The sequence below is a fragment of the Geospiza fortis genome, unplaced genomic scaffold (genome assembly GCF_000277835.1).
Source record: "Geospiza fortis unplaced genomic scaffold, GeoFor_1.0 scaffold147, whole genome shotgun sequence".
In the NCBI taxonomy this organism is placed as follows: domain Eukaryota; kingdom Metazoa; phylum Chordata; class Aves; order Passeriformes; family Thraupidae; genus Geospiza; species Geospiza fortis.
In genome coordinates, this window is record NW_005054372.1 from 1,448,798 (window position 1) to 1,475,597 (window position 26,800).

Sequence of the window (26,800 nt, forward strand, 5' to 3'; positions counted from 1 at the left end):
GGGAGGATTTATTACTGACCTCCTTATTTTTGAGCCCTGTTTTTGAACCCTTAAAACACACCTTCAGTGTTTGCTTCTTGAAAACGAGAACTATAAACTACCTGGGGATGAGCTGGGAAAAGAAATCAGAGTTTTACATTGACTTGATAGAGCTGATCCTGCAGTTGTCTAAAGCTCCTTTGTATTGCAGCAGAGTGCTGAGAAATTTGTTATGGTCTGTGCTCTGCATCATCATATCTGACAGTTTTGCTCCTTTTAGACTGTTTGCTCATGCTGGTGTACAAGGATAAATCTGAACGAGCAAAAGGGCATAAGGAGAGGAGCAGCATGACCTTAGAAGACATCTGTGGCTTGGATCCTGGGCTCTCCTATGAGGGCCTGAATCACACGCTCGCCATCATCTGTCTGTCCCAGGTTGTGATGCTGGGATTTGACAACAAGGAAACCATGTACGCCTGGGATGTGCGAATACGCTACAGTCTGGGGGAAGGTAACCTTTGTCTTCTCACTCTGGTTTGTTTTTTCCCCCCACAGGATAAAAAAAACCCAAAGAAAAGTGAAGCTAAAATGCAAATAAAACAGTACAGGACAAGACCGTCACTCATTTGAGTGTGGACAAACTGTTTTCTCCCTTAGATGTTAAAGCAGGTATCCCGTCCAATAGGTTTTGGCTACAGTACCACCCAGTACTGATGGATAACTATGACAGCTCTTAACCTGGGGTTTTGATTTGGACACTGATGGTGAGTAGCTTTGAAACAAAGTGATCAAACTTCTGCTTCTGGTCCTACAACTGACTCAGGGATTCTGGCAAAAGGGCTCAGGGGGAGCCTGAATTAAGAGATGCAAAGTCCTGAGTAGAATTTTGCCAGTTCATGCCCAGTTTGCTGAGCTGCCTACTGGGTGTTGCATTGATAATTCTCATTGCTGCTAGTGTGCCATTTCAGAAAGAGACTTTGCCCTAAGGAGTGTCATCAGACACATTCTTTCCAGCTAACTTCACCTTTCTCCTTCCTCCTATTTTATTTTCTTGGTTAGCAGCTCCAAAATGAACTGTGGTGAACAAAGAGGGATAATGTTGGTAATCCATAGTATCTGTCTTATGTTTGTTTAGTCATAACTAGGGAAGGAGGGTAGGTGTGTGGGAGACACACATTAGCAATCTTTATCATTTGTTACATATGCTCTGCCATCTGTTGGGTTTGTGGGCTCGTTCCTTTGCAGTACACATGCAGAAAGATGGCCTGGGAATTTTACAGTAAAAATAGGTAGGACTATGAGAAGTGAGATGTGTGGATGTACCTCTCAGGGCTATCAAATATGAAGCCTTGCATAACAGGAAAGGTTAGAAGGGTTGCTGAACAATACAAGCATGAGTAGCTGGAGTGGTTGGTGCACTTTGATGATACAGCTCTACAGTCTTCCAGTGCTGGTTTGGTGTTTTTGTTTTGGTTTTTTGGTCATTTGTTTGGTTTTATAAACTAGGTTTGGGATCTATATATAGCATAGACTTATCCTAAAAGCTAAAGGAGTATTTGAATATAACAGAGTAGGTCTGTGTTTTATGATCTTGCACTGATGTAGTGCTGGAGTAATCTCAGTCTGGGTGTGAGGGTTAAGGTTGGAATTGGAGGACATGCAAAAGCAGTGAGGAGTTTTTTTCGTGGAAAGCTGTGAATGAGGTAGGAATAGAGCCTACTAGATTATGACATGTGCAGCCATGGAATAAAGGTGAAGTGGGAGAGATTGTGTGTGTGGAAGTGAAGAAATGCAGAAGTAAGGAAACAAGTGTAATTTGTTGAACTGGCAATAATTTTATAAAGTTAATTGCAAAAAATCTTAGGGGCAGGGGAATAAACTAAAGCATTGAATTTTTTTCAGAATTTTGTCTTTCAGTGCATGTTCAGTTAGGAGAACACAGTCAAAGGGAGTCTAGTTTGAGTACAGAGGACTAGAAAAGAGAGAAGATGTAGAGAGGATGGTGATTGGTGTTTTTTCTTAAAGTGTAGTAAGGGTGCCTTTGTGTGCCTTGAAAATAAGGTGGCTGGATGATAAAAATAGGCTAGAGAGAGATGACCTCAGAGTCTGGGAAGCAAAAAAAAAAAGTGAAAGGAGCTGACACTGTTCTTGAATGAGGACCACAGAATGGAGGCGTTCACACTGGAGTTCCCAGTGTTTTCTCTCAGTTTTTAGCAGATGAAGTGGATGTGATTCCTGGAATGTGCTTGGGCTCACAACTCATTTTGAGAAGTTAGTGTACTGCAGGTCAGTGCATAGCTGTGAAAAAGAAAAGATGGGCTGAAGAAAGTGATGGATTTAAGTAGTACCTTTTGTTCGGGGATATACTCAGCTCTGTGTCTTCACAAATTTTTTTTGTAGAGTAAGAGAAGTCAAAGGCTGGGAAAAATTTTGAAAAAAATGCCAATATACCTCAAAGGCAGTGTATGGGAAAAGTTTTATTTTCAAATATGCTTTTCCTTTTACTTTGGCTTTGTTCAGAGTTGGATATGCTGTATTTTGACAGTGGTCTAGAACTTGGACTGGAGCTCTTTGTTTTCAGCAGCTGTTGTAACTTGCAACTGATTGTGTGAAGAGTGGGCTTCATTCCTCAGTTATGAAGCAGAAAGAGTCCTGATGGTGCTTCTGCCATGGTTTAATTGCCAGCAAAATACTGGGCAGAGGAATACAAATGGCATTAAAGATTGCTTTGTGAGCATTATTGATCATGATGGTTTTGCTATCTTTTTGATAGCTGATGTTTAAGCAGATTGCGTAACAACTGCGTGCCCAAAAGGGGACATGGTGTGACTATTGATTTGCTCCCTAGCAGTGCTGCTGGCAGGGCTGTAAGCAGAGCTGTGGTTAGTTAGATCTATCTCTGTCTCCTTGCACATTTCACTCGAATGACTTTGTGGCTAATTCTGCTGGAGCCTCAGGGAACTTAGCAAATGCATGTCATAGATGAGGAGTTGGCTTACAGCTCGGATCGTGACTAAGAATACAGCAAGCAGTTAGATGAGAAGCAAGAGTCAGACCCAGATGAAATTTGTGATGCTTGAAGAGGCATGGGCAAGAAACAGGGAAGAGTTGATGCAAGAACTGAGAGTACCTGGAAGTTACCCAGTAGATTTCATAGGCAGGGAGCTGTTCGTGTGATCTTTGATGCATAACCAAAAACTAAATCTGTGTTGCTTCTTGATAAACACCACCAAAACCCCCCTCTGGAAATATAAGAGTCTTGATGCTTCTCTCTACCAAGACAGATGTTGTTTTTGTTTTTTTTAAATTTGTTATGGGTTTTTTGTTTTTATTTTGTTTGTTGGTTGGTTTTTTTTTTGTGTCTAATCACAATATGAAAGAAACTAGAGCAGTAGTGGAGGTCAAAACAATTGTTGGGGAATTATATGCTTGCTCACTTAAATCGTTCCCTTTGAAACGCTGAGATTTGAGTGATCCCAATAACTTATTATTCAGAATGCAATAATCTTGGAAGAGTAAATGGGACACCAGCCTAGAACAACTACTTTAGGTAAGGATACTGCAATGTAGATGATACTGGAATTGGGATTTGAACCTGGATTTTGGAAACTTGAATGAGATAGATGTTTCTTTTCCTTTCTCCACTCTTTTAAAATTCAGGATGTGAAATATGAAAAAATTAAGTGACATCTAGAAGTGTTTGTTACTTATAAATCACTTAGTTTCCTAGTAATATAAAATGTCTTGGCATCTACTCATGAAATAATCACAAAGGTGGAAAAATGTAATTTTCCTCATTTTACTGCTAGGGAGGAAGTGAAGCAGTTTATTAAAGGTTGCAGATGAGTCAGTGATAGAGAGATTTGTTTAGTTCTTTGAGCCTTGGATTTTGGGCTCCTTGATCACCATTTTATTTTTATTGCATACATGTGGGAAAGGAGAGACACAGGTTAGAGGAGGAGACAGAGAGCAACCCATGTAATGATGCAAGGATGGAAGAGGTAAGTGAAGTCTGGATTGGATGATTGTCTAATCTGAGATAGGGATTAGCCTGGAGGATTTAGGATAAATTAATATACCATTGCAGCTTTAATAATTTGTAGCATTAGAGCAAGATATGGTGGATATTTTCCAATCCTAAACCGGCATAATAGAGGTAATGGCCTTACAGCTACTTACACGTGGCTGTCTGGGCTCCACGTAGATCTTTATGCCAGAGTCTCATGGTGTGGGCAGGGTTTGGTCCAAATACCACAGTTGAACAGAATGACTTACATAACATTTGTATATTCTGTAGTAATTTTTTTTTCCTTATTTGATAGTTCATAGATTTCAAGTCTTTGTAGCCCCTGGCACAAAACTGGAGAGTGGGCCTGCTACCCTGCATTTCTGCAATGACATCCTTGTCCTGGTGAAAGACCTCCCTCCCAGCGTCATGGGGCAGTGGAAGCTCTCAGATCTGCGGCGCTACGGGGCTGTCCCGAACGGATTCATCTTTGAAGGGGGCACCAGGTGCGGCTTCTGTAAGTACAAATGGAACTGTCCTCCGCATGCTGCTCAATGCCTTTTGCAGAAATGTAAATGCACTCTCATTCCCAATGGAGACTGCAGAACCAGCTGTGCTACTTTGTCAAACAGGCAGCCTCTTATCAGAGGGTCTGATCTGAGTAGATTTCTGCAGGCTTCAACCCCGGTGTTCAGGAGAAATGTGACCATGTGCAGTCCTGGCTAAAAATTGCCCTGTGGCTCTCCAGAATCTCCAGAAGATGTTTAGTCAAAAGCTGCTATTGACCACAGAGCAAAAATAAGGTCATGAAATTTTATGGCTTGAGTTATGCAAGAGGTAAGGTAAAATGGCTTAATGTTCAGATTATTAAATTATGATCAATAATTTTGTTGTTTGCTATGGGGAGAGTGATCTGGAGCTTTGAGGTTACAGGCAGCATCAATGTTCTCATTTTGTAAATGCTAATTTCTAAATCCCATAGAGGACTTTTTACTCCTTAAAGTTAGAACAACTGTCTGGTCTCTTCCCTGTTAGCAGTTTTGTAACTGTGGGGTGGAGCCATGTAATATTTGGGGTCAAAATGAAAGCAAGCAGGCTGAAGTACAGTTTCCATACCCTAGTAGCTAAGATACACCTTCATATGGAGATAAATCTTTTGTTCCCATGGCAAATTTAGGACTTCTCAAATTCTCCCTTCAGATAAAATGTATGCAAGATCTGAAAAGGATAGTTAATAAATGCACAGGTATAATAACATATAATTAGGGTGTTATTAATAAGGTTCTAATTTCATGAGCAGAGTTTGAAGCCATGCTGAATTGATGGCCTGTGAGCACAGATGGATATGGAGATTGCCAGTTTGGATGTGAAGTTGTTTGACTTGCTTTTTTCAATAAACAAACTGAAAAATTAGAAGATTTCAGAGTTGATCCAAATCCAAATATATTCTTCCTGGGACTTGCATACTGTTGCTCTGCATGTAAATTCTGGTTGCTCTACTTCTATGGGGTGGAAACCCAAATTCCTGACCTCTTTCTGACCTGATGGAGGGTGTGGCCCGGTGGGGATTGGTCTCTTCTCCCAGGCAACAAGGACCATGAGGAGGGGAAGTGGCCTCAGGCTGTGCCAGAGGAGGTTTAGGTTGGGCTTTGGGAGGAATTTCTACACAGGAAGGGTTGTCAAGCATTGAAATGAGATGCCTGGAGAGGTGGTGAAATCAGCATCCCTGGAGGTGTTAAAGAAATGACTGGACATGGCACTTAGTTGACATGGTGGTGTCCAGTCAAAGGTTGGACTTCATTATGTCAGGATCTTTTCCAGCCTCAATGATTCTGTGAAATGAGGAACTGGAGTGATGGAACCTGAATTATCCATGGTGGTTTTTTTTTAACCTCCCTTAAACTTATCCTAGTTTCTGGTGAGAAACGGGGTCATCAGTTGCTCCCCTGTGTGCATGCTTTTAAAAATATGAAATTATTATTTTTTAAGGTTACAAGTGAACAGAATTAGAAAAGTGCCTTGGAAAAGGTACCACTACCTTGTGGATCATTCTTAAGAAATGTGTGTGTTGGTAGCTGAGCCCTTTCAGTTGCCATGAAAGGGTATTGTCTTTCCCCTGCATGTGTGCATTCAGAGAGAAGAACAGCACAGTCAGTTTGGTACAAAATAGCCTGCCACAGTTGGAAACTCTTTACAGGTTCAAGCTGATCTTGTTAAAGGAGTTGTTGCCCTTAACTAAGCAGTCAAACATATCCGCAGGCATAACAACATTTAAATATGTGTTTAGTCTAAACACTTGTTTTAATATTGCCACTATATTGAAAAGGCTTTTTGAAAATAGAACCTAAATTAAATTATAACTCTGGTTATTCTTGACAGAAGTGTGTTGGTAAAGAGAAGGACCATCTTTCTCCAGATAGCTTTTACCTCAGTCCTCTGGAATTCCTGAGGCAAACAAGTAGTGTTCAGGAAAAAAAATTGATATGTTATTACAGAAGTTGTTTTAATTCCTAAACAAAAGCACTCTCCATTACCCTGTCATGTAAGTGTAATATAATATTATGCAGACTTAAGTATTAATGTTACTTTCCTACAGGTTAAACCATATCTTTGCTCACATTCATCCTGTGGAGCAGAGGATTAGTGAGTTTAAGGTTTAAATATCACTGTAATAAATACCTCATTAAAAGGAACCAATAATCTTGTGGTTTGATTGCCTCTCCGTAACAGAAGACATGAAGCCTCAAACTGAAGCAGAGCTTTTTTGGGTGTATCTGTGGTAGAACTGAGGTCTAAAAGGATATGAATTTGTTTTAGCTTTCTGTTTTGTGCTTCCTCACAAAAGTTTTTATAAATATAAAACATTTCATTATGTTCTGTTCCTTAGTACAGGTTTAATTCAACTCCAAAGGCTTTGGTACTCAATCCAGGAAGAAGGAAACCATCTGAGATAATGCTGAGATTTCAAATATTAAATCTAGGTGCGTTTTCAAGATGGTTCACACAAGTTTATTCACAAATAGGAAGAAGAACATTCACATTCTGAACTCCTCTTACTCTTAACACCACAATTGTACTGCTAGAGATTTAAAAAATAACTTTTTCCGCTTCTGAAAGCTGCAAGTAAGTTATTTTCTGGGCCGAAATGTTATTCTCTGTGTAGCTGAAGCTTAGTCATACACTGTTTGCAAAAAAGTTGGTGTCTTGGCCTAGCAGTCAATGGGGAGGTTTACATGGAGGAACAGGCTGGAAAAAAGGAGCCTCTCACTTCCCCAAGTTCCCAGCTCAATCAGTGTGCACCAGTTAAAATGACCAGTTGCCAGGAGAATCTTCACTTGGAGGTCAGTGTGAAAAAATTCAAGTAGGGTAATAAAAGGGCACATTAACACCATGAGAATTCAGGCTCTCCAATGTTCAAGGGCTTCAGGATTAGCTGCTAGAGCCTGGTTTAAAGCTGCCTCATATTTTCTGACAGCATCTCCTTGAAGAAGGGAACTTGTGGGACCCTTAGTGCCCTTTGAAAGAACAAATACTAATTGCAGGATAAGCAGGAATATTTCTGTGATCCTTTTGGTGCTTTGATAAAATTTGGTACTTCCTTCCTTCTTTCCTTTCTTGTTTCCCCTTCTGCATTTGTTTGAAATTGAGAAGTAGTAGGAGTGGTTAAACTGGGGCAAGATCTGGATTTTTTTGAAAAATCCTGGGTTGCATAGATTGAAACTTCTGTTTATATGCAGATATTCTGTCCTGTCTCCTACTTAGGCCTACTGCAGGCAACCAGCATTATCTCTGTTTATCTATTTTTGGTTGTCTTGCCCATGTCTTAGTTGGCAATAATGGGAATGCTCTGTCATTTTCCCCACAGAGAACAGCAGTGTGAGGTCCCCTCTGAAGGGAGCTGCTCAAGGCCAGGGTTGGGATGTACATGCTGATTGCCATGGAATGAGCTGCTGTGGTCCCTGCCTGTCCTGCAGCTAAAAGGCTTCAGACTCTAGTGTTGTCTGTTAGGAATAGTAATTAATGGGAAAGAACTGACTCTTCCTCCCTGCTTTCACACACACTACAGATATTGAAGTAATTTTTGGCTATTGTATGTTTTTAAAGTGTGTTTGCCCATGGGTTTGCTTTATTAATATGATCAGTTAAAATCAACATTGGCAAGATTAAGTAGTACTTGGAAGTTTTATGCAATTGGCAACTTTGGTCCTGAATGTTTGAGGGACTGTTCAATGCTTTACTGCTGACTGCACAGAGGCTGAGTGTTTCAGTCTCATGCAAGTGGTTGGAGGCTGCATTTCACCAAGTCTCGTAGCCCATGGAGAGAGCTGAGTGAGCCCTTCAGTCTGGTGAACAGCTGCATGCTATTACACTGTGCATACCACACATTCCTTGGCTTCTAAATGCCTGTGCACCAAACCAGTTCCAGCACATGACTGAGATATGTAATTCCCAGTAGTGAATTTCTCAGTTTTCTCAAGAAAGGAGAAAAGAAATGTAATCACTTGCTTTTATGTATGCTTTAGTTAAGCCCTGCCTACTCATTCATCTCACTTTGTTTTTTTGCAAGAACCCTCAGACTTCTTCCTTCCCTTGCAATCTAGTTCTACCTACCGACACTAGAAAGAAAATGTTTCCTATGAGAGTCAGTCAGCAATTAAGAATAGAATCTACAAGGAGATTATTGTATTTTTCTGTTGGATTTGTATCCACATGCACATGGACATACACTCTTTGCACTGGTTATATAAAGGTCATCACATTTGGTTTTGGGATTTCCAGATGACTGATAGTTATTTGCAGAAAAAATCCTTTGAGTTGAGCAGCCAGCTTACACGCACACATTTACTTTCTTTGTTTGCATTAAAGTCAAAGGCTTATAGAGCCTCTTAGGAGTTTAAGTAACTCTTGACAAAGGTGATAAAAGAATAAAATGGTCCAGATGTACTCCTTATGTACAGAAATATTTGAGCAATCTTTTTTTTGCCCTGAGTGGCAACAGGGAATTGTAGGATTCTGCTGAATTATCAAGCCACATAGTGTATCACTGTGCTTGAGACCTGAATGTCCTCTGCTATGTTGTGTCTATATCCTGCTTGCTTATGCTGCATGGACTGCAAAGATCCTGTTCCTGTAAGACTCTCTGTGCTCTGTTCAGGGAGGAGAAGTCAGCTCAAAGAAAAAGCTGAATTTCAGATAATTCCTGAATACTTTGCACTCAGGATTTTTTTATCCTAATACAATGTTCTCTGACTTTGGCATCTCCTGGGATGGGCAAGATTGCAAGTGAGTCACCAGCAGAAACCTTCATATTTGTCAGGCTGTGTGATTAGTGTTGTAGTCTCCTACATGGCCTCTGATCATAAAGCCAGGGTTTGTTCATGTTTCTTTGGCTGAAGAATTCTTGATAGGTAAGATCTGAAGAGATGCAAATGTGCTGGAGTGACAAATCAAGTTATGAAGATGCCTCTAACAATGTTGTCTTGAATAGATTTAAGCAGAACTGGGAGAGACTTAGATGTGACATAAATTGAGAATGACAAGAGAGTGTGGACCAGGACATGTTTTTCCTAGAGAGATTAGTTTACAGCTTGCTGGTTATACCTAATTTACTCAAGTAGGTTGTGGGTTGTGATCCACTTTATATGATCCTTTTTGTTTGAATCACACAGCCCTTTGTCAAGCTGTCAAAAGTGTATAAATTTCTTAAGTGAAATGTGAGTATCCTGTTGGATATGACAGGGCATATGTTTGGAAAGTGATGGGGATGCAGTCATTCTAGTCAAGATCAGCTCTGCTTCTCTGACTAAAATTGAAAAAAATACATAGGCAACTCAGAATTGGCTAGAGACATGCAGAAATCAAACATGTCCAGATTAGGGCCTGAGTCACAAGGAATGTGCAAAACCCTACTGCAGTCTAAGATTTTATATTGGAGTTGTGTAGTATGCTTGGCTTTAGTGAAGTGGCAGCACTTTTTCAAGGTCTATATACTAATTTAATTTCCTTTTTTATCTGGTGTTGAAGTTTTATTTCCCTGAAATTTCTGGTTTCTGAGGTGGTCTTTTGTCTGATATTTTAAGATATTTTTTTTCCCTGATGTGCTTATATTTAGACTGACAATTTATAAAATGTTCTGTGGAGCCCTTCTAGTCTTTTGTGTTGTTCATGCAGCCATGTGTCATGGAGCTCATAACTTGTTTGTTTATTTAGTGAATCTCATTCTAATTTTGCTTGGGGCTATTCTTAATGAATGGAAAGCAAATATCAGAATAGAGCAAAGGGTAAAGATCTGATGACAACCTGTGGAGTTGTGTTACATTCTGTTAATAATAGACACATAGGACTTAGTCTAGGAAAATTTATACTATAATCCAGCAAAATAACCAAATTCTAATTTGTTGGCATATAAAAAGCTCCTCTTGCTTAAAAGTGGTTAAAAGTAGAATTAACTTGGTTCATTTTTTTGAAGACACTTTAAGTATTCCTGACACTTTCTGCATAGTTAGCTTTGACCTACAAAATTTTAGGGGTAAATAAGAACAGAAGACCTGGACAGCTGTTGAGAGTAAGGTGTCTGTTTTGACATTCAGGGGGGATTGGAACTAGATGATCCTTAAGGTCCCTTCCAACCCAAGCCATTCTATTATTCTAGGACACTACTTTAACTGCCTGAATGTCATAAAATTAGCATGAATTATTAGACAGCTACTGAATTTATATGTATGTATGTGGTATAGTGTGTGTGTGCTGAACTGAATTTTTTATTTCTTTTCTCAGGAGAATACCTTGTTGACTTCTTTTCATGGCTTGCACTTAAAACTGTTTTGATTGCTACATTATAAATTGCTTCAGCTAAATATATTTCTAGTGTTTCCAGGTGAAAACCGTATATATTTATGTTGTGCTTTCTTGCAGGGGCTGGTGTTTTTTTCCTCTCTTGTGCTGAAGGGGAGCAGATCAGCTTTCTGTTCGACTGCATCGTCCGCGGCATCTCCCCGACCAAGGGCCCCTTTGGTCTGCGTCCAGTGCTCCCAGGTTAATACAGGAAGTCCAGAGTCACTGTCATGTCTCACACCCACTGCTGCTGGTGTGAGAGCAGCTTGCAGACACTGAGGGTGTGCAGGGTGCAAAGTGGTTTTCATTCTGAAATGTCACTGTACAGATTTATAAGCTGGATGTGCCCAGTTTCCCCCTGCTGCTGTGGTTCATTCATGTTTCTGGTTATATTGCTAACTCCAGCCCTCTCTTATTTAACAGTACTAAAAGATGGCAATTTGACTTGAAAGGAGTCCTAAATTTTAGTTTTAAACTTACACATTTAACTTGGATCCATGTCTGCATTGCTATTTTGATGGTTTAATGGAAAACTAACTTCTGGAGCATTTTGAGTTTATCCAAAATGGAGTTCTAAGTCTTGTCAGCCTTAGAAAACCTTGTCAAGCCTCCACATCACATTTAAGTTTTTCAACTTGAGCTTTTTTCCTGATGTCTGAGGATTGAATTCCTTCTCCTATTTCGTGGTAAGTGCTGCGTGTACTGCAATGTTCAAAGAGGAATTTGGATGGCATCATAATAGAATCCTTTTGATTTCAGCAGATGAAGTAAAGTATTGAGTCAGAATGACTCTGTCAAACCAGACAAAAGTGTAGAAATGAAATTGCAGAAAAATGTCTGTGATTTGGTGGTGGCATACAGTAGGAATAGGTTGCAAGAATGGTGAAGGATGAGCTGGGATTTGTGGAATACTTGGAGTTTGTGTAAGTGTTAGGCAGTTAATAAGTGTTCAACAGGGTTTTATTGCTGTTATAAGGTTAAGATAATTGCAGGAAGGAAATGTGATGGAAAATATTAGATCTTTAGCTTATTAGGTCATTAGATAATGTGAAGCTTGTGAAAATAAATTATGAAAAATAGTTATTACTTAAAAATTAGTAAATTCAGTAAACACAAGGCTCAGTTCACGTTGTCTTTCTCATGGTTATAAGGCAGAAGCAAGTTAAATAATCAAGTAGGATAGTAGACAAAAAAGCCATTCTCATGTGATGATATATGTTTGCATTCAGTTAACTGGAGTGTTTAAAAAAAAAAGCACACAGAAAAAACAACAACAGAAACACAAAAATCAATGTTTATGCTTAAAGCTTTGCTATTGAACACATTTTTTTGCATATCTAAAACTATGTGTGTATGTAAATATATATGTACAACCCCTAAGTCTTGTCAAACAAATTTTTGTCAAAGAAAAATTCCTGTCTGGAAAAATTAAGCCTACAAACAACTATTCTGCCGGGTTTTAAAAAAATTATTATTTTAAATTTTAATATTAGCGCAGTCTTTGAAGATTCATTTTTCAGAAGCATGTAGGAGTAAATCTGCTTTCACATGTTAGTTATCACTTCTGGTGTTTGTGGGTTGTTGTGCCACATACCACAATCTCTTCCCTCCTTCAGGAGCTCTGACCTCACTGAGGTGCATGAAGTGGATGCGGAGTGTCCTGGGGAGTATTTGGTGGTTTTTGTAAGAGAAGATCTTTTTCCTGAGCTCTTTCCATTTCTCTTCTATGCTTGATGTACTTGCCATTAAAATCTCATCCACATGATTTCATCTCATTTCCCTGGACAGGAGAAGTGCTTTGTCAAGGGTTGTGCTCATGTACTTGTAGGCTCTGCCTTTATTTATCCAAGCTACCTTGAGCCCTCTAACTTTCATTCCTCTGTATTTTACCCTTTTCTCTTCCAGTTTGTTGTTTCTCTCTATGTACATGTTGGAAAAAAATATTTTTTTAATGTTCTTTATTTATTATCCCGTGCAGAAGCTTGTACAGATCTGTTTAAGGCACACACAGATGTACAGTTCTGGTGATTCATCCATAAACTAATTTTCCTTCTCAAGTATGTTGTTACACAGAATGTACTGTATTGCTTGAAAAGGTCGAGTCTACCAGATGCATACCATGTGTCAGGTATTGAAATTCACTCAACCTTTGAAAGCATCAGCTTGTAAACAGATTAATTATCTGTACGCTTCAGGCAACTAGATCAAAACTCCCAAATTGGGGATTCTACCAAGAAACCTCTTGTCTATGTAATTCATATTTACTGCGTTGCAGAATGCTACACAGCTTCAAATGTACTTTATGTATGCAATATTCTACTTCTGTGCAATTTAAAAGCTTTTAGAGAAACCTTCTCTTCACAGTTTGCTGCTTGAATTTGGCATCTTGCCTTTGCCTGTGCCTTTCCAGCTTAAACATGAGATATGCTTGAAGCACTGTGGTATATTCAAGCAAGGAAAACACACAAAGGGCAGATGCACAGAGAAAGAATGTAATGTGGTAAAAACAGTCACAGTGACAGTGTTGGACACCAACTCCCACAGCACAAATATAATCTGTAGATGTTATGCAATCAATGTGGTCTGTCCTTGTCTTTGTAGGAAGGATGAGTGAATGAAGCCAGTTGCTTCATGTATGAACAGCTCAGCAATATGCTTAAAAGGGGTGCTGAAATATTTATGTGTTAGCATGAAATTAATAGGAGATGGTAGAGGTTTGAAGAGGACTGAAAAATGACCAGTTTTCTTACTTGCCATAGTGATTCTTCAACAAATGTAAAATAGCCAGTATCTAAATGGAATTTCTAAACTGGGTGTGCAAGGGGTGCTTGTTCAAGGACAATATTCACATCTTCTTTTCAGGATTGTAGTTTTAAAATCTATGCCTTATTTCCTTAAAAGCACGATGTTCTTATCATATAGATCATGGATATATGACTGCTGTACATATTTTAGGATGTCATCTATAAAATATGCAATGAAAATCCAGTGCAGTGGAATTTATAAACTTGACTTACCCATACAGAGTATCACAGTCTGGTCTAATCTCTTAGCAGACCAGCTTTGAGCAGCCAGTCAGACTAGAGAACTCCTGAGATCCCCTCCAACCTGAATTATTCTGTGATGTTTTGGAAATGAATTAAATTATGTTTCTCACAATAAAAAAATAACTCCATTATGTGTACACCCAAAATAAATTGAAAAAGGAAAAGAAAATTAGATGTTTTACGGTTTATTACTTGTTGTACTTATTTTGGGAGTCCATTAATTTTTCAAAATTGTACCACAATAGTCCTATTGATATCTCCATTAGATTGGAGGTTTTGATTTATTAAAAGCTGTGTGATCAGGTCTCATAAAACCCCCCAAAGACACAGAAGATGGGAATGTGAAGGTCATGCAGGTATAGGTATCTGTAGATATTGGGAAGTGTAATATTTTAAATAAAGGACTCAAATGAGTGATGGCTATGGATGGCTTGTTTTCCCCAGCTATTAGTTGGAAGAGAACTGCTGTAACTGGCTACTAGCATGATCTCTTTTTTTTTTCTTGAAGAAATATTTAGAGAACAATCCAGAGAATTTACATTCTATCTTGACAGAATTCTAGTTATGGACTTAGTAATAAATCTCTGATTGCAAGGTTTGTAATCTATACAGAATTGCATGCTTATTATTTGAGAGATGTTTGTTTATCAGGTGTGTGTTGAACTCCTTTTTTCACTAGCAAGATTCATGTTGAATGCCAAACCTGAGCACAGCAAAGGCCCAAGAGCCCATCAGGGATATCTTTTATCAGTGGGCAGACCAGTACTCTCTATATCTCATTATGTGACAGTCTAGTCCTGCAGTCTGGAAAGACCCCAGGTGTAATGTTCATAGTCTGGATGCTCTTTTTTAATTCTGGAAGCTTTTTCAGGCTGCTTTGTGACTGACTGGAGAGTGTACAGTTATTGCTTGCTGAGGATCCATCTGATGCTATTTCTTTTTGTTGAAACTTGATACAGCTTTGGCCATTGCAAGACAGCTCTGTGGCTGCCTTCTGCAGTATTTGTACCAAGTGGATCCTCCTCAAACTTTTAGGACATCTTTTCATTCCTCCAGACATCTTACAAGGTGTGGAGATGTTAGCAAGAAGGTGAGGGTCCAGGCCTGATTTACAAATGTCCCTACAGTTACACTGGAAGAAAGAAAAGAGAGATTTTCAGCCTAACTTAATTTTGTTTAACAAAGTAATTAACCAGTGTTGCATTTTAAAGGTGCCTGTAATCAATTAGGTAGCTGCTGACTGACTGGATACAATAATTTTTTCCTGACAGGTGCTTATTGAACAGCCCTGGAGCTTTGAATTACTATGACACTTTATTCCTATGTTACCAAAATATTCTAAATCTCCCACGATGAGCAGCTGATGTGGCTTTAATGAATACCCACCAACGTAATGTAAAAATAAAATCTCCAGCAGAGGCATTTTTAGTCCAGCTAAATTTGATGTAATCCTTCCCCTTTGCCCCAAAGCAGTGTTGAAGAAGATTTTGAAGACTGCCTCACATAGAAGATGATTTTCTTCATAGCAAGGGATCCATGTTTGATTGGAAAATGATGAAAAAAAATGTATTAATTGAAGGACCTGAATGAATCACGGGACAGGATCCGTTTGTTAACAGTTTGGGAAAGGAAGGTGCTGATTGTTCTTGGAGCTGCTCTCGGATGTTGTGTGGGCAGAAGCTATTGGAACTTCCTTGGACAGCTGGCTCAGTACCGGTCATGCTGCTTCTGTCCCCCTGGGTTACTAACATGGCAAATTGCCAGTTATTTAGAGGTATCAGGCATGCAAAAGGTAGAGGATGATGCCCCAAATTCAACTTTGTAGTATTATGGCCTAAAACATGTATTAGAAAAAGGGTTATCACAACAGCACTCATGGGAGGTCATAGGTTATGCACTCCACACTTTTGTCCCTAAAAAGTGGCTGCCAGTGACTTTAGTCCATAGCCAGATCCTGTAGGAAAATGTCCTGATTAGAGCTTGGCCATCTGTAACCAAAAATGCTGGTACAAGAATCTGTTACTTCTGGGAAATAATATTGTGTGTGTTTTCCATGGAAGTCTGGCTTATTAGCAGAGAAGATTAAAGGTGAAACAAAGACTTGGGTAAGACTGATAGGTAATTACCTAAAACTTAGACTGTATGTTTGTTGGGTTTTGAAGTTGTTTCTCTTGGCATTTCCTAGAGCTTACTGAGGGAGGTCCTTCTGCTTAATCTTCCACAAAACTGAGTGATGAAAGCAGCACATAACTATGAACACAGTTTTATACAAATGTTTTATCCATAGGCATTCTTTAAGGGGAAGTTTAACAAAAAAAATTCTGGTTCTGTTGGACAGACAGTATTCCTAGAGGTTTCATGTTGTTGGGTGGAACCTGGTGTGTTCTGTAGCTGTGCAGCTGATAGGGAATTTGACTTCTGGAAGCAATTGAACATGTGAAGTGCAAACTTTCTGACATCAACTTTCCTCTTATCTTATCTTGTATTTAATTATAAGCCAATTTTACAAGATCAGTTGTTTGACCATTTTTTAAAAATTATATCTTTTACTGTCTGTAAAAGGGACATAATTTACTTAAAAAACTAGTTGTTCTGTAGGTGCCCTAGTTATGTTTTGAACATCTGTATTTGTCAAGTAGTCATATTCTGAGGAAAGTGAAAGGACCTTTCCTACTGACAGTTCTTTGATGTAGGAAGGATTAGTGTCTGTTTGCATCTTTCTTTGACCAATTTGCTGATCTGTTATGACAACTTTACACTCAAAGTGCTTGTAGAACATCTTTCTTAGACCTTTTTGGACATAAGGCATTTAACTAGACACACTTAAGTAACTGGAGTAGAGGACATTAAAAAATAGGCAGTAGCTTGTAACACTGTATGTATGCTACTGAGCAGATCTTTGCATGGACATGTCTGGGTTGCACCATAGGTGTTGGTGGCCAAATGTGTTTTCTTTGGCAGAGGTCCATATGGAAGCACTGGTGGTTTCATTTGAGTAAGCAGTCTCACAGGTTTGAGATAGTCAATGCCTAATATGAACTGTCTTGCAGTGTAAATAAGAATGGACACCTAACAAAATAATCCACATCAAACAGTCCTATTTTCTAACTGAGCTGGGACACACAGAGGTCACAGACCCTGTTTGTCATGGGCATTGTTGCCTTGTCCCTGTTAGAACGCCCTTGGGTTCCAATGCGTGTTGTTATAGATGGATTGTGTATATCTTGGTTTTTCTGCTCATTTTACCCAGATTGCAGACTGCCAAAGATAGAAACCTCCTCAACATGGGAAAGAAAAGTTAGAAAGTTCAGCGTTGTCATTTCTGTTCCTACCTAGGACAAGTCAGAAAGTGAATATGGGTAGGGAGGAGAGATGTGGCAGTTAGTTTCTTGGGGCAGTTGATAATGTAAGGAGCTTCCATGGAGCTTCAGCTGAGCTGGCTGTGCTCCTTCCCCTGGTTATGAGCTTGCTTTGACTGCTGTGTTGACAATATCAAAACCAAGTCTTTTAAAACTGGGGTGAAAATGAAATAATGAAATTTTTCTTTCATTTTTCCAACTGTTTTTTTTTTACTAACTCAATCACAACAATGTATAGCCTTTTTCATCCTCTTTTCCTTTCATTAAACGATTCAGTGTTTTTGTGGTGTGCTTCTGCTGCCCAGTTGATCAGATATACAAGAGCAGCAGTTGTGAGGAAGCTAATCTGGTTTTGCTGTCATTAATTACTTTCCCTGTGTTAATAAGAATTACCAAAGTTTCTGATCATGAACAAGTTATCAGACCTCATCCTCTGCAACTGCTGAGCATGACACACTCATCAGTGCTATTTGAAGGGATCTGTAAGGTTTCTCTTGGGATAATGGTTATGATTACTTCCAACATCTGGTTTTATTGTTATGCCTGCTGGAAATAAAATGATTTAGAGGAAACGGGCCTGTTTTACTGATGAGACTTCCACATTCTGCTTTTTTTTTTTCTTTCTGTTTTTTTTTTTTTGTCTGTTTTTTTTTTTTTTTTAATATAATGAGCTGCCTTCAGTGAAATAATCTCAGCTGGAATGGCAAGCTCACTAAAATGTATGGGGAAAATCCATAATAGTACATTTTAGAAGTGGTTTATATCATCCTAACTTATCTTAAAGATAACGACAGAGAGCCACCAGGTTGCTTATTTTATCTCTGACATCTGAACTTAATGACTGTCTGAGCATCCAACTTGAAGACAAAGTCTTTTAGATGATCTGGATTGGAAGATGTCAGTTTAATACCTCTGATTCTGCCTTTATGATGTTGATTTGTAAATTTCTAGGATGAAAAATTTGGTCTTTCTGAATGTTAAAATTCCCAGTGAATCCAGTGAATTTAGGACAGATTTTATGTGAGTCAAATTAACTTTCAAGTCCTCTAGACCTGCTAATTATTTCTGTAGCTATTGACTTTGATGCTGTGCTCTTCAGTGTTCTGTCCCTGATGGTAACTATTACAGACATTGGGTATTATCTCTGAAAATCTTTTTTAAGTGACTGTGTAGCACATGTCCAGGATGTGCTTGAAGTCAGATTGTCCCATACATTTTTCCAATCAGCATTTCAAGCTTAAGAATGTCTTTTTCTCTTTTCTTATTTTTTATTTATTTTCCACATGACCTCCTTTGTTTATTTAGTTTTTTCTGTTTCTTTTTAAAGATCCAAGTACAAACCCAGCCTATTCAGAAGAAAGATTGGCTCATGAAGCTTTGCAATTAGAAAAGCGTTTGAGCTTGCTGTCCCATACAAGCCGTCAAGGTAGCGGAGGTAAGAAACATCTTTAATTAAATAAAAAATACTATGCTATGTTTCTTCCTGCCCAGGCTTTAAAAGTTGTAAGGCCTGTGTTATAAGATGTGGAGCTTACAAGAAAAATACTAGAGAAATGGTCAAGACATTTGATTTGTTATGTTTCTTGTGAGGCAGTTCTCTAACAGCATTGTCTGAAGTCCTTTGATGTAGATTGGAGGTTTTCAACTCAGCAGACTGAGTTTTGAATCAAACACTATTAAACCAGGTAGACCATTTAGGAGCTGAGTCCTACTGAATTTTTGCATGTAAAACTTAAAAAGAACTGTCTGCTTTAAATCTGATACCTGCTTAAGTACCTTAGTGCAGCCTGTAAGGTGGACTCACTTGTATGGTCCACGCATCATGCTTACAGCAGATTTTTGCAGTAACACAGGACTCCTGTGCTTTCCTCTGCTATCTGTACATGCCTTTTCTGGAGTTGTTAGTGTATCAAAGTAGAATTGGTATCTGGCACTGGATTTGTAAAAGGACCTGTGCCCTGAACTGCCATTTGAACTGTTTGATAGCCAAAGTTAGATCATCCAAACATGTGCTTTGCTCTTGACTCTAAAACCTACAAGCACAAAAATTGTCCCTGTGAAGATCCTCAGGAGCTTTATTATGTGCTTATACACATGTCCATGGCTACTTTGGCCTAGACACCGCTGGGTAATGTGACTGAATTCCAGTGAGACTTCCTGAAGTTTTTCTTAATTTGCACATAATACTAGACTTAACTGAATGGATAGAAAAAAATGAGACTTGATAGATAAGCATGCCTGTTTTTTGTTTTTTGTTTTTTTTTTTTAATTCAGTCCTTCTGGTCAGAAATCATGACCCAACTTCATGTACAGTTTCTGACTTTGAGCTACAAGAAAGTGGTTTTATATTTATTTGGTTTTTTTATTTGTTTGTGATGTTTGTGTTTTGTCCTTGTGCTCTTTCATGCCAGTGTTTAATTTTTCCACTCATATTCTGTCTTTGATGGCAGTAACAACCTACTAAAATGCCTTTCTTGCAACTGTCATTAAAGAAATTATCTTGCAATATAGACATAAATGAATCACAGAGGATATTTTTGTATATAGATATGTAAACATTTTTATAGCAGCATTATTCTTATTTTTATTTGTACAGTGATGTATGACTATATTTTGGTACAGCAACCCAATTAACTGTATGAAAGTAAAATATGTTTGAAAAGGGGAGAGCTTGGTGCATAAACTTTAAGAATTTAGCCTCGAATGCATTATGTTTCACAGTGTGGAAGGGTTATGGCAAGGTAACATACCATTGCATTTTATTTTTCCCGTGGGGCTGTGAGTTATTGCAGAAATTTCTGGCTTTCTGACGGCAGTTCCACTTACAAAAAGCAGATGGAATCTCTGGGCCCTTCCTGTTTGTACATACTTGCCGTGCTTGAGTCTGTTGATTGTGTTTTAAACGTAGGTTGATGTGTTTCCTTCTTTTCCAGGAGATGATAGGAGTATTTCAAGCTCATCTTCAGATACCAGCCACTCGGATGTCAGCGTTGGGAGCAGGCTGACAGTGTGGCCTGAGCAATCTTCAGCCAGCACCTCTCAGGAGAGCCATGGGCTGGCAGCTGCCAAGGGCATTCACCTGGGAGAAGAGAAGACCCTTCCAGAAGGGGCACGTGGCACCACCAAACCCCCTCCGAAGCCCCTCCGGTCCAGACAGCTGCAGGAAATAGGACGTCAGAGCTCTTCTGACAGTGGAATAGCTACTGGTAGTCACTCCTCCTACTCTGGGAGCTTCTCTTCCTATGCTGGGAGCTTAGACATTTGCCATGGTGATGAGTTTGGATCATTGCTAAGCTTGCCATTGAACTTTCCTTCAGATCAGAGTCTATGTACTTGCCCTCACAGTGAGTCCCAGAGAGGTGTGGGATCAGAGTATCAGGTTCCCAGCTCTCTCAGACACGTTTATGATATACCCAGGAGTGTGTTACAGGCAGCTTCTAAGGAAGTGCAGCTGAAGAGTGCAGATTCCACGCTACCCAAGGACCAGGCCTTGCCAGCTCAAGGTGCCAGTGACCCAAGACTGCTGCTACCACACTTGGAAGCACGGAGGGGAGCTGAGCACAGCCAGCACAGAGGGAGGCCTTCATCCTTACTCACAGAAAGCAGCAAGGACTCAAGTGATGAGACATATGTGGATTTTGTTTCAAGGTGGTCAGACACAAAACCACAAGGACAGGTGTCAGACTCCAAAAGTAGTGAGCTGTCACCACCTGGTGGGGCCTCAGCTGACCCCTGTGACACATGTGGCCCCCACCTTGGGATGACAAGAGCTCTTTTTTCATCTTGTCCAATCTGTGGTGGACTAAAGGTAAATACGTAACACTGAGCGGATGCTAACGAGCCTTAGTTAATAGAGCATGATTAATTTAAAGTTACCTAAGTTGTAGGTCATAAGTAATATTGTTTCCTTTATACTCTGAACAGGTAGTAACTTTTTCTGTTGTTTATGCTGAAATGGAGAGACTTAGCACATGGTTTCCTCAAAATCTGTGCCTAGTCAAGGAAACACTGAACAATATAGACCACAACCATCACTTTTAAATCGGCCAATTTTGGCTTTGGGTACATGTAAGTGAAAGAGAAAAGTTTTTCAGGCACTGGATTTGTCATATAATGGCAAGCAGGCATGAAAGACACTGACCTGTTTTGCTGTGAGTATTTACAAAGAAAGAAGGGGGTCAAATAGTCTGTGCTGCTCTTAAGGTGCATACTTTTATTTTATTGATGTTTTCTGTTTCTTTGTTACTGTAGTTTGAACATGCCTTGCACAAGAAGCCAGGTTAGACCTGTTTCTCACTGGAGAAATACAAGATAGCCAAGTCAGCCTGGCAGTCTGGTTCTGTGACTGGCCAATGACAGGTATACAAAATTTCACTAGCAGTCTACAAACAGGACAGTTTATTTGCAAAAAAAAAAGTATTTTTTATCACTAGTCATGTAAAGACTTAATACCTAAACTGTGGAGGTTCAGTTGCCTTTCCAAACACATTTGCCAGCATCTAAGACTTTGATATTAAAAATTCTTTTTGGACCTGCTATGTTCTTGCCTTTTTATGGCAGTAAGCTTTATACATTAATTATAAATTGTATGAAAATGTATCTGACTTTATCCATGCTAGAGAAGATTTTTTTTTTGTGAATGTGTTTGCTAAGCTTGAAGAAGTTAAAGCTGCTTGTATTAGTGAGCTGTTGAAAGGCTGGGAAGGTTAGAGGGAGTGCTTAATTTAGGGAATGTGTGAAGCAAGGATTCAGCAAGAGAGACTTCTGCATGAAGAATTAAACACTGCCATTGAAGTGTGTGCATTTAATTAAATATGAGATTACATAAACCACTGCTATGGAAAGGGCTTGAATGCCTAGTAGATGATGAAAGAAAAATTAAAAGGTTATAAATTTGAGGGATTGTTTCTTCTCATGAGGTGTTAGATGCATTTGCATCATCGAGTGCCTTTACATGTTTGCAAACTGGAAAGCTCTGTCTGCCTGGGCCTCTTGCACAGCCCCATCACAGCACCTTGGATGTTCCTGTGCCATATGCCTGCAGCACCTGGCAGGTAGGGAGGCACTTGTGGGACAAGTTTTCTGAGGCTGTGGTCAGTAGGATCAGTGATCTTCCAAGGCCATCCTTGCCAGCCACCTGCACCACAAGCCCTCAAAGGCCTCTAGCCCAGTTCTAGAAGTGTGGCTGCAGGCAGAGGGGTGCACAGCCAGCATCTGCTGTTGGCTTCCTGTGGCTGCTCCCTGTAGTTAGGGAGAATTTGGGAAAAATGACCAAGACTGATTTCTGGAAGGGTTCTGCTTTGGGGTTAGAAAGCTTTAAAGTGGCTTTGTTATAGGCAGGGAGGAAAGAAGTAATTCAGCTACAATTAGCTCACATGGCCTAAATGTTTCTGGGTGATCAGAATTGTTGGTTTAGATGTGAATTTATCAGATCTTGCCCTGGCTGTGGAAGATGGGAAGCTGAAAGTTGAGTGTTCCCTTGGATATCTTCAAAATCATTAAAAGCCAAATTATGTCAGTACAACTGCCTGTTGACCCCAATGACATAAATACCCACATCTTTTATTACAAAGTGCTATCAGGTTTAATGGTGTTTCTAGCTGCCCTAATAAGTTGGCAAGAATTTCAGATATTGTCTGTATTTAAACAAATTTAGTGATAAACACTGGTGCAATTTCTTCCTAACTTTTGTTTTAGCATGAGATATGCACATCTGCTTTTTTTTTAATAAATCCATTTATAAGCAGTCACGAAAAAAGTGTCATTAAATTGAATGATTCATGGATTTGTTTTTACTTTTGAAAGGAAAAATAACTCTTTGGTGCACTCTTTTGAACTATCATGAATGAATTATTTTAGCAGTATTTAATGGACACTGTCTTTGGCATTTCTCCTGATGAGTTCAGTGAAAGCACAAATCCATGGACTGTAACTAAAATATAATTATTACTCCTTGTACTTTGAACAGAATATATTTAAGTTAGGGCCAGGAAGAATTGATTTATGGGTTGATGAAAACACCAGGTTTTCATGTTTATTCAAATTTGTGTTCAAAAAGCTTTAATGTGCCAGTGTTTGGAGTTCCTTTGCAATTTTGAGTTAAGCTGTTAATTAAATTGTGTTAATGGCTTTTAAATGCCTACTATTTAAAGTGACCAGAGTAGAGGAAAGTCTCCAGCAGTAATTAAGGCTATAAGCATTTGTTTGTTTTGTGCCCTTTGGCACAAAAGGCACATGCAGGTTAGGTTTGTAGGTTTGGGCATGTCTCTGTGTGCATGTTGGAGTTCAGCATGTGAAGGGTTGGAGAGAGGTTGCAGGATGAAGATGGGCACACGTGGAGGGCGTGGTGGGGGTCCTGATGGGGATTGACTTGTTAACAACCACCTGCTCCTCTAGTGACAAGGATGGTGATGAAAACAGGGAGAACAGACCTGGGAAAGTGCCAAGGCTCAAACAGAAAACAGGGCAAGGAAGCCTTTCTGTCACTCTGCATGAAAAATAGAACCAGCATGAAAAGAGTTACTAAATATTGCTTCTATTACTTGTCTATTGTATCTCATATTAGACACTGGGGGCTAAGAAGCAAGCATGCAGGGTGATTTGCTTTCTGTTGTACGTAATTGTGCTGTGCTCAAGATGTCCTTTACAGATTTCCAAGGTGTGCTTTTGCTATGTAATTTGACCTAGATGATTTCAGTGCTGTAGATGATTGCAGAGGTGAATTGTCTATTGTAAGTATAATTTAAGCTCAGAATTAATTGTTACAATTTCTGAGTAAGCTGTAGAGATTTATTATTAGACTTTACTTATTATGTTTTTAACTACTTAACTAATACTAATTTGATGAATAGAATTTCATTGTATGCTTGTTGCTCTGTAACTTCCTTTGATGCTATAGTTTGAGAAATGTCAACTTTTTTATAGGTTTTTTTTTTACACCACCATTGTTTGTAAATTTTCTTAGAAGTCTGAAAAATAAAATTATTTTCCAACTGGTTTTGTCCTTTTCCATCTGAAAAGTTCTGGGTTTCGTTTTGCTTTGCTTTTTGTCCCCTGACCTTCTTGCAAGTTGGATTAATATGGAGTGTTTATGGCTGTCTCTTCATGCTACTTAGTGTTATACTTAAATAACTGTTGACAGCTCCAAATGTGCCTATTAGTAGGAATTACATTTATGTATGTCTAGCTCATGCTAAACTCATATTTATGTCAGTGGGAGTTCTTATTTATGTAGAAATATAGTCATGAGTACTGCTTTGGTAGTTAACTTGCTATGATAGAGGGGAGAAGAAGTTGTCAGTTTGTGTGTGGCTGTTGTCATCAGTCTCTCTTGGTATTCAGCCACCAACTTGAGTTGATGATTTTAAAGTACCAAGACCTCCTTGGGGGCAATATGGTCCCAAATTAGGAGCTAATCTGCACAAATTCTCTGTGAGGTACTTGTATAATTCCTGGTCCCACCGTGACTCTGTGCCTCAAAACTTTCAATCTCCCAACATGTCTGTACTAAGTGGAAATACAGAAATGTGGTGGTCTTGATGGACAAAAGGGGTTTTGTCAGGCAGCAGGATCCACAGCACTGAGGGGCTGAGAGCCCTTCCCTAAACAATCCAGGGGGGCTCCCAGGCACCTGCCTTGGGAGCACATGGATCTCAGGTTAAGTGAGGAGTTGGTTTGGCTAGGTGATAGGATATTTAACTCTTTCCGTCTGTCCTGTAGAAACTGCTTTGTTTTGCATTACAACTCCAGGGGATGGCATGTGCATGCCTTGAGCAGGCTCTTCACTGCTGTGCTTGATGGTGCAGCCCCATGTCCCCCTTTCAGAGCTGGTTATCACCTGCAGCCTTGGGTGAGGGCAGAGTCTCTGTGCTCTAGAGAAACTGTGAATATCTCTGTGTCCCTTGTGCATTGTAGACCAGGGAGAGAGACTAAGCCTAGGGAGAAGCACAGCTGATGTGACTTCAGGCAGAGGAGGGGCTTCAGCTCTAGAGCATCCTACACTGTCTTGCTTGGTACTAATTTCACCAGGGTCATGAGCAGCCTGTCACTGGGTTGGGAATATAGCCTTAATCTTCAAATCCTGTACAAACCCTTAACCCTAGAGTTAGCTGGTGCTTTTTCTGTCATTGTAGATGCTGCTTTTGAAAGAGGTGAAAGAGAAGGCCTGTAAGGTGTTAACTTTCTTAGTGAAATCTGAGAAATGGCAGCTGCATGACTACATGGCCATATCTGTGTAACTGAGAATGTTTTATTTTTTTTTTGGCTTTTAATCTAGTACTTTTCTAATGTAGTACTAAAACAGATACTAAAGAAATCACAATGTACTGTTATCTACAGCCTTAATTTAGCTATTTTTTTCTGTTGGGAGTCATTACCTCTTTCCCCAGGAGACTGAAAACCTTATGTGTTTATCTTGTACTGTGTTTATTTCCATGCTTTCTCTGACAGTGTAGGAACATGATTATTTGTAATTGCACATCCTTTACATCTCTTTTTTTACAGTATTGATGTGTGGTGCTGTAACATTTTATGCTTCCTCCCACCTTTAAAAAAGCTACAAGCTGTCTAAATTCTCAGCTGAGAAGGATGCATTTGTCATCTTCTACAGCATTGTTGCTGCTTGTATTTCTGCTCTAATCTCAGAGCTCTGGGCAGTTGGGCAACACTGTCAGAACTATAACAGGAGCAGTTTGCACCTCAGAGGAACCTGGAAGTCAGTTGTCATTATTGACCTGAATGATGTGTTTGTGAGGTTTCTGTATCTGGGTTTTGCTGGCTTTTTGCATGAATTAGAAAACTTGCTTTTGTACTCTTTTCTTTCAAGATTTAATTCCATTTTTTTTCTATGAGTCCTGACTGTGATACATGAACCAGCAGTGATGTGCATCTCCCAGCACGTGTCACCACTAAATGAGGTGCCTGCACTGGACAATGATCTGGCCATCTGGCATTTTACTTACATTGCTGTTACTGTAAAAGGCTCTGAAGGCTCTGAAATTTTTACAGTAAACTAGTGTTATTCTTCAGACTTTTCAGAAATTCAAAAGCATCTTATAGCCCACCAATTTCCCCAGAGCATCTTTCTGAAATAGAAGAAACCCATGATCATTGCTGCTCTTGACAATGAAATGCAGTCATTGCTGGAGCTGGACAAAAGCACCCAACGCTGTGCAGATCAAAGATGAGCAGAAGTGTCATCACTTCTGTCAATTTTTCAGTCATTTTTTCTGTCAGTTGAAGCTGACAGAAAAAAGGGGCATAAAACAGGTGGATGTAGTGTCAGGCTTAAAGCTGCATTTGTTTTGTTTTCCTTTTTGTAGTTTTGGCCAGGAGTCCAAGTCTATTGTAGAGATGATCTCCATCCACTTGATCTCATCTCCCATCCAGGTGTGCTTATCCACTGTGTAGAGATATTGCTTAATGTCAGCTTGCAGGAAAGGAAGAATTATTTTTCTTACCAGTTCCCCAATTAACTTGTCCAGTATTTAATGCTTCTTGGCAGCTTTCAGGCTTCACTCCCAAGTAACCAAGGGGAGACCCAGCTTCCTTTTCCATTGCTGCTGCTGGTAAGGGCT

At 39.4% G+C, this 26,800-nt stretch overlaps 1 protein-coding gene across 1 annotated transcript in view; it reads left to right on the top strand.

Moving 5' to 3' along the window:
- The first annotated feature begins 252 nt into the window (after positions 1 to 252).
- Positions 253 to 26,800, top strand: part of DOK7 (docking protein 7) — a 55,224-nt gene continuing 28,676 nt past the window's right edge. The window contains exons 1-5 of the mRNA XM_005424735.2: positions 253 to 490; positions 4,302 to 4,502; positions 10,901 to 11,020; positions 18,553 to 18,660; positions 20,159 to 21,033. Coding sequence (XP_005424792.1) covers positions 271 to 490; positions 4,302 to 4,502; positions 10,901 to 11,020; positions 18,553 to 18,660; positions 20,159 to 21,033 — 1,524 coding nt within the window. The 5' untranslated portion in view covers positions 253 to 270. The remainder of the gene's footprint in view (positions 491 to 4,301; positions 4,503 to 10,900; positions 11,021 to 18,552; positions 18,661 to 20,158; positions 21,034 to 26,800) is intronic.